The 8,730-nt window shown below is 39.3% G+C and overlaps 1 protein-coding gene across 1 annotated transcript; it reads right to left on the bottom strand.

Moving 5' to 3' along the window:
- Positions 1–267: 267 nt before the first annotated feature.
- Positions 268–841, bottom strand: LOC102967548 (keratin-associated protein 13-2-like). Its single transcript, XM_007075052.2, has one exon. The coding sequence runs from the start codon at positions 826–828 to the stop codon at positions 268–270; it is 561 nt and encodes a 186-aa protein (XP_007075114.2). The 5' UTR covers positions 829–841.
- Positions 842–8,730: the final 7,889 nt, after the last annotated feature.

Here is an 8,730-nt window from a genome sequence, read left to right as displayed (position 1 = left end):
ATGAGTTTATTAGGTCAAACAGAACTGACTTCCTGCAAGAAGAATTTATGTAATTCTGAGTCAATTGTTTCAAAATTACACACATGCACTTAATATTTTGGTCATTCATTAATTTCACCGTCTGAAAGAACTAGACAGTCAGCCAGTACTCGATGCTGGAGAAAGGGTGAAGAGCGAGGGGTGAGAGGGGTTAGCTAACATTACTGAAACCCTTTGAGAGCAGCTCTAAAAAGAGACTGAAGTATTTTGCTCAAAGTGTCTGGAAGCTCAATAAGTTGATCTACAGAAGGCCGATCTATAGGTTGGCCTGTAACATGATGACTGACAGCTCCTGGAGGAGAGGTAGGTTGGGCGGCAGAAACTGGATCCATAGCTCAGGGAAGGGAAACCACAGACTCCATAACCCAGGGGTTTGAAGCCACTGGATCCACAGCCCAGAGAGTAGAAGCTTCTGGATCCACAGCCCACAGACCCAGAATAAGTCGTCTGGAAGGGACCGCAGAACGTGGAGGTCCTCGGGCGGGAGCAGGACGTCTGGCAGGGGCTGGACACCACGCAGGACGTCTGGCAGCTGGTGGGCTCACAGGAGGTCTCTTGACAGCCGCTGTAGAGGGAGGAGCCCAGCTGGCAGGTGCTGGGAGAGCAGAGGTCAGTACGGTAGACCAGGTTGCTGGGGGAAGAAGAGCCACAGGAGGAGCTTGGGTAGCGCAGGTAGCCCCCAAGGGACTGGGAGGTGACGTTTCCAGAACAGCAGCTGTAGGTCATGTTGGCAGGAGATGGGAGTTCAGCTGAGTGAGCGTCAGAAGATGCTCTGAGTTTCAATGCCATGGTCGGGACTCCATGTTATATATACTCTTAGACCTGGGTGTGTCACCGTCCAGATGTCCCTCCTCCGCGCTTGTCATTTTATGCAAGAAGGCCTCTCTAGGTTATTGCTTAAGTCTCATTTATCACGTCTTCACATAATTGTGCTTCAATCACTCTGATACACTTAGGAAGAATCTACTCAATTTAATTCCCCAGAAATTCTCTGTGATTTGATCTTTGAAGTTATATGTCATCATATTCCCAAATAGCCTCCGCCTTATGGTCCATGTGGATGGTGAGTCCTTGCCCTACCAAATGGAATTGCATAAGCTTCCTCTTCACTTCCACGAAGTTATCAGGAGAATCAGTGGTTTGTCCTTTGCCTCACAAGCACGTTAGAATGGATTTCTCCAAATACTAACTGCATTCAGCAGCACCGATAATCAGTTGAACCTTTTACTCTTTTTCTATTCGAATTAATCCATGTAATTTCTGATATCCATTAATTTAGCTTAATTAAATTGTAGATTCATTGGCAAAGCACTCAGCCTGCCTTTTTCTGTGATATGCCTGGCGTTCTCATGTCTTGTGCTTGTCACTGGAATTAAAGGGTATGGATATTACCCTTGGTGTTCATGCCCATGGATTTCCTTAAAGGGAATACAAGCTTAAAAGCCTTCCTTAGAGGATCTTCTTTTAAGAGGCAAATACAACACTTTGAGTGAGACTTTAAATAGAAGTGTTGGCTGGAACTAAGTTTCTGCATATATTTTCTGATGAGTCGGTCTTGTAGCAAGCATTGTTTTCTGGTTTTGCCCAAGTCAACATACAGTTTTGTTGTTGTTGTAAAGGACATATCCTGAGTTGCAGTTATTAATTTTCATCTAAAATAATATTTCAGGAATTAACATTTAACATCTTCTGAGGCCACTAACTTGAAATATTAGAGCAACAGGGGTTTTTAGTATCTTTGGTCAACCCACACATTGAAAAATTATGCCTCAAAGAGGTTCAGTAAATTTCTCCTAACTGCTAAGAAATACAGAAGCTCGAACCACGGTCTCCTTATGCAGAGTCAAGATTCAAATACTCTGCAAATATAAAAGCAAATTTAACTTTAACTTGTCTCAGAAAAGTATCTATTAAGCTTATTTATACTACGATATAAAAGCCTAATAAAAGCCTTATTTACCTCTCCTAAGAATATTTGCATTGAATAGTGTTCAACAGTAGAATTCCATGCATCACTGATCTGTATGCATTTGAAGTATATTTTACTTTCTAGCTCACGAAAGAGAAAAGAACCTGGATAACCCATACTTAGATTAATGGGGGAAAAAAATAAGGAAGAAGAAGAAAAAGGGCTGTTTCTTATCTGGTTTGTGCCCATTCGTCTTCTTTAGAATCTGACATTTTATTTGGTTTAACTAAGAGGAATGGCATTTACAATTGTCATTGAAAAGAAAGCTCCTTAACTACCTGAAAATTACCTTGCTGAATTCCAAAGCACGCTGCTTCAGAGCACTTAGTTACTTTGTTTTATGATTATCTCTCCCATGCAGAATCCAAAGTGTGGCATGCATCACATGAAGTGCCCTTGTGCAATATTTAAACCATCACTCTGATTCACTGAAGGAAAATAAGTTATGCTTTATGAATGGACACCTATTAAATTTACTAAAGAAGTATGTACCACCCCCAACACATGGGATGCCTTAAAATGCCAGACTTTAACTCCATTACAATGCATAATCTTTCTTTCTTCCTCTTAATCCTTGATTCTACTTAAAAAAAAAAAAAAAAGACTTTCTAAGACTTTCTAACATTCAGAAGTTCTTGCTTTTCCAGGCCAGATCCCTAGTCCTGGGAATTAACATTGAAATAACTCTGGAATAAGTCAATTCCAATTAACATCTCCCACACCCATTCCTAATTAGGCTAACACTTTTCATTAGTCATTTGTGCACTTTGTACAGATACTAGTGAATAGCTCATAAATGCTAATAAATGCGTCTCTCTGAAAGGAAGAGAAAAACAAAATTAAACTGAAGTGACTATTAAGTTCAGAGGTAGATCCTGGACTAATAAAACACTCCTATAAGCACAGGCAAAGTGTTTAAGGAAAAAAAAAAAAAAAAAAAAAACATCATCTGGATAGGTCAGAAGAAAAATGCTATATTGCAAAACATTTTTTTTGAAATGAAAAAATACCAATACTACATAGAATAACCAGGCATTAGAGGACTCACTGGCCACAAGTAACTTAATGACATGAATTCCTTGAGTAGTGATTGTTCTTCCAGGGCACTGCCTGTCATCAGGTTCAGTCTTTAAGACGACGATCTCTTTCGCAACGTTTTCAGATATTTTTCAATACCTTTCAAAGTAAGCAGATGTTAAAGGTTGTAGTAAAGTACGGGCGGAAAGACCGATTTCTGGGTAAAGGATGAGGAAAATCACTCCGTCTCTCTGCCCTGGCCTCTGTCTCAGGCACCAAGCAAGCTGGCCAAGGTAGCAAGCTGCTACTTTGCCGGAGGCCACCTGTCTCGTTGGTCGACTCTGCTGGCGCTGGCACTCCTCTTAGATCACCACAGCCCCTTCCTGCTTCATACTGACCATTTTAAGTCTATACTCTTACTTTATTTTTTAAATTTTTGTTTATTTTTGAGACAGGGAGAAAGACAGAGCGTAAGCAGGGGAGGGGCAGAGAGAGGGGGATCTTTCCAGTGGAAACCCATTCAGTCTGCAGGAATCTTCCAGGAAATTTTCTGCACACATATTAATAAGTGTATGCACTTTGTTGTTTCGTTATTATTGTTTTAAGTTCTAAGAACGCAGTCTTATTGCACATATATTTGTAAATACATTTTTTCATTAAAAACTACCTTTAAAATATATTCATGTTGATATTTATATATTTCTATCTTCACTTCAGTAGCACGTTCAAGTCCCAGGCACTGTTCGAAGGACTTTGTTACAAATATCAGCTCATTGAGTCTTCCTAATAATCCACTCAGCACATACTGCCATGGTTCTTATTTTAGAGAGGGTGAGAGCTGAGTGACTCGCCCATGGCCACTCGTGTAGTCGGTAGCAGATACAGGATTTGAACCCAGATACTGGTTCAATCGTCAAGAGTTTGTGCAAACAGCCACTTTATTATAATATAATGAGCTGGTTTCTTTCTGTTGCTACCATATAGAATTCTTCAGTATAACACTATCACATGTTACTTATCTATCTCCTTATTATTTTTGATTCCTCACTATCGCAAATCATGTGGCAAGGAGCGTATTTGCGCCCACGCCCATGTCTAGAGTTTCCATCAGGTATATACGTAGAGGTAGAGTTGCTAGGAATTTTCAGTTCCGTTTTCAATTTTAGCGTAGTAATTAGGAGCATGGCCCTGCATTCAGAGGGGCTGGGTTTGAATCCTGACTCCATCATTTGCCAGTGATATGACCAAGACTCATTCAAGTTTATTTTTTTGTTATTACCTTTTATCAATGGTTCCATAGAGTTATTCTGCTTTTTCAGATTATTTTCTTAGGAGTTCTTTGTGTTTTCTTTATTTTATGCCTTCATCTTTGGTATGTTGCAAATAGACCCCTCCACTTGATTGTTTCACTGTTTTTTTTTTCACTTTTTTTTTTTTTAAGGTCAGCTCTATTGAGGTAAAATATACACATAATGAAATCCGCCTCTGTTAGGCGTACAGCTCAATGAGTTGTGACAGACATATGCAGTCATGTAACCACCAACGCAACAGAAATACAGAAGCTTTCCATTATCACCCAAGGTTTCCTTGTGCCTGTTTGGGTCGATGGCTGCCCACCATGTATCTGCATTTCTGTCCATATAGGCTCTTCTTTTCAGAAATGCTCTCTACATGGAATCGCCCATTACACAGCTTTTTGTGGCTAGTTTCCTTTACAGAATACACTGCTTTTGAGTGTCATTCGTGTTGTCATAGAGTTCAATAGCCCCTTCCTTTTCATCGCTAAGTGGCATTTCACTGTATGTAAGCTCTCCATTCACTATCCATAACATTTAGATGATTTCCAATTTGGGGCAATTATGGAGAAAGCTGCCATGAACACTTATATGCAGGTTTCTTCATAGACATGCTTTTTTTTTTTTCATTTTTTCTAGATAAATTTTTGGGCGTGGGATTGCTGGATGATATGGCAACTGCGTGTTTAGCATCACAAAAACACTGCTACCCTGTTTTTCCACGGTGGCTGTGGCATTTTGCATTCCCAACAGCAAAGTTCCAGTTGTTCCAAATCCTCAAGAGCACTAGACCTATTATCATGATTTATCATTGCCATTATCCATTATTATTTTGCCTCCTCTAGGAGGCATGTGGTGGTGCGACATGTGATTTTAACTTCCATTTCCCCAATGATGAATAATACTGTACATCTTTTGATGTGTTACTTGCCTTCGATGTCTCTCCTTCAGTGGTATGTAGTCAGAGTTTTTAAATCATTTTTGAGTTGTTTCGCTTCATATAATTGAGTTGTAAGAGTCCCTCATATATCCTAGATCCAAGGCTTCTATCAAATATGTGTTTCTCCAATATTTTCTCCAAGGTTGTGGCTCATGGCTTGTCATTTCATTTTCTTATCAAAGTGTTTTCAAGAGCAGATGTTTTTAATTTTGACTAAGTACAATTTATCAAATAAATTTAGTATTGGGGGCAACGTTTGAGTCAAGGAATTTTTTTTTTTTTTTTGTCATAAAGATGTCCAATTACCCTAGTACCATTTGCTGGAAAGACTGCCCTTTGCCCACCGATCACCATGACACTTTTATCAAAGTCAATCATACATGTACAGATCTATTTCTGGAGTTACTCTTCTGTTCCATTAATGTGTAAGTCCACCCAATACTACCATGCTTTAATTACTACAGGTTTATAGTAAGCCTTGACATTAGACTGCAAATCCCCAAACTTTGTTCTTTATTTTCCAAATCATTTGCCTGTATGAGTTCTTTTGTGTTTCCATATAAATTTTAGAACGAGTTTGCCAATTTCCACAAAAACCTGATATGATTTTCATCGGGATTTTGTTAAATCTGTGTTCAACTGGGGGAGATTCAAAATCTTCATTTTCTTTGTTTCATGAACATGAACTGTCTCTACACTTATTTAAACATTCTTTAATACTTCAGGGGTGCCTGGGTGGCTCTGTCGGTTAAGCGTCCAACTTCAGCTCGGGTCACGATCTCATGGTTCGTGAGTTCAGGTCCTTCATTGGGTTCTGGGCTGACAGCTCAGAACCTGGAGCCTGCTTTGGATTCTGTGTCTCTTTCTCTCTGTGCCCCTCTCCTGCTCGTGCTCTGTCTCTGTCTCTCAAAAATAAATAAACATTAACAATTTTTAAAAAATAAACATTCTTTATTATCTCTCATGAAAGGGTTATAGTTTTCAGTGCACAAATCCTGCATAGGTGTTGTTGGATTTACAGCTAAATATGTTGAGGGTTTTCATGCTATTTTAAATGGCATTTTAAAATTTCAATTTCTATTTGCTCATCACTTTTACGTAGAATTACATTTTTATGTGACTTTGTATCCTGCAATGGTCTGAAATTCATTTATTAGTTGTAGCAGATTTTTGTGAATTATTTCAAGTCTTTTGCATAGGCTATCATGTCATCTGCAAACAAAGCCAATGTTCTTCTTCTTCTTTTTTTTTTTTAACATTTATTTATTTTTGAGACAGAGAGAGACAGAGCATGAACGGGGGAGGGGCAGAGAGAGAGGGAGACACAGCATCGGAAGCAGGCTCCAGGCTCCGAGCTATCAGCCCAGAGCCTGATGCAGGGCTCCAACTCACGGACCGCGAGATCGTGACCTGAGCAGAAGTCGGACGCTCAACCGACTGAGCCACCCAGGCGTCCCATTTCTTCTTTTAAGATAAGTATGACTCTTTTCTTTTGGTCTCATCATGTTGGGTAGAACCTCCAGGGCATTTGGGTGGCTCAGTCAGTTAAGAATCTGATTCTCAATTTTGCCTAAGGTCATGGGATCGAGCCCTGCATTGGGCTCTGCTCTGATTCTGGAGCCTGCTTAAGACTCTTTCTCCCTCTCCCTTTGTCTCTCCCCTGCTCATTCTTTCTTTCTCTCTCACTCTCATTCTCAAAAAAAAAAAAAAGAAAGAAAGAAAAAGAAAAAAACTTCAACACAATGCTGAGTGGAGTGGGCAAAGCACATGCTTGCTTTATTCCTGAACATTCAGTCTTTCTTTGTTAACCATGATGCCACCAGTGTGGTTTGTAGATGCCAATTATCCAAGTAAGTTCTCTCCTAAATCTTGCTTGCTGAGAGCTTTTACCATGAGTGCATGCATGTTGAGTTTTTCCAAGTGCTTTTTTAGGCATTTATTAGATTATTGTGTAGTTGAATTTTTAATCTTCTGATATGGTAAATTGCACGGGGTAATTCTGAATATTGAAATCAACTTTGCATTCCTGGGAAAAACATCTCTGATCATTTTATCATTTGATCAGATATTATGCTTTTAGCATATACTGGATTAGACTTACTGATGTTTTTTCTACTTTTTTTTAATGCCTGTTATGTATGAGGGGAATTGGTTCGTAATTTTCTTATAACATTGTCCATGTCTAGTTTTCTAAAAGGGTAATGTTGATCTTGTAAAATTAGTTGGGAAGTGTGTATGCCTCTCTTTTCTGAAATATTTTATGTAGAATTTGTTTTTGAATATTTTGAATAATTTTCCCATGAAGCCACCTCAGCTTGAAATTTGCTTTATAGGAAGGTTTTCGGTGGTCAATTTAATTTATTTTATAGGTATAGGGCTACCCAGGATGTCTTATTATTCTTGCTTGAGCTCTTAGTGTTTATGTATCAAGGAATTTCCCCATTTTACCTAAGATATCCCAGCAAATGACCTCAGAATCCAGCAACAGTGGTCATATAAATATGCTTGTGCTGCGACAAAGGCAGAAGTAGTGGTGACCTGTCTCCCGACCACATGGACTGCATAAGCCATTGCTGGGGCCACTCTGGCTGGAAAGCAAACGAAGTAAATTCAATGATACTTGTTGGAGCAAAACATGAATCCAGAAGGCGTAAAACCAACAATCTCCTACTTATTATCTCATTTGTCTTGTTTTATTGCTTATCATTTCCACCAAAATAGCCACAGACCTGTCCTCTCTCAGATGTGCATTCAAATGAAACGTTCTTGCTTATCTGTAATAAAAGTATTTTAACGAAACCAAACATCTTTTGAATCGTATTGAACTTGATCCCCTCCAAATAGAACACATGCTCCCGTTGAGCAGCTGCCCCAGTTTTCTCCTCTGCGTCATTTCGTATGGACACACATGGCCACTTTTCTACCTCACTTGCTCTCAGCACCTTATTTAGCAGTGCGTTACTAAGGTGGCAGGATATGGTGACAGGTTTCACCTTGCATTGGAAGTAAAGATCATTCCCTGGGTGCTGGGTGCGTCATTAACCTGCTGGAGGTTCACTCTTCAGTCTGCTTGTCGGCTGATAAACTCTGCTGATTCTTCTAAGAGGATTAGAAAACACTCAACTCCTCAACTGTTTCCAAACCTTAGTTCTGAAAGCCCCATCTTGGAAATTTTCAAAGATGTGCACCATCTCGCAAAAAAAAAAAAAAATAATTCAGGGACCAGAAAGGGCGTTCAGTATTGCATTCAACTTTTATGTTCCTTATTGCTTTGTTTGTTTGAATTCAGCACTGTAGCCAAAACAGAAACAGCCTAACTAGGACCTGAATAAAGCAGAGATATGAACTAGATATTAGTAAACATATCAAGGAAATGCTAGTGTATGAAACCACAGATTACATCTGATTTCTTATGCTGACAAAGGTGAATTCTAGTGTATTATGGTGGAAATAACATTGAATTATAGCAG

Source organism: Panthera tigris, chromosome C2, assembly GCF_018350195.1.
Source record: "Panthera tigris isolate Pti1 chromosome C2, P.tigris_Pti1_mat1.1, whole genome shotgun sequence".
NCBI classification, from domain to species: Eukaryota; Metazoa; Chordata; class Mammalia; order Carnivora; family Felidae; genus Panthera; species Panthera tigris.
This window is presented reverse-complemented; position numbering and strand designations above follow the sequence as displayed.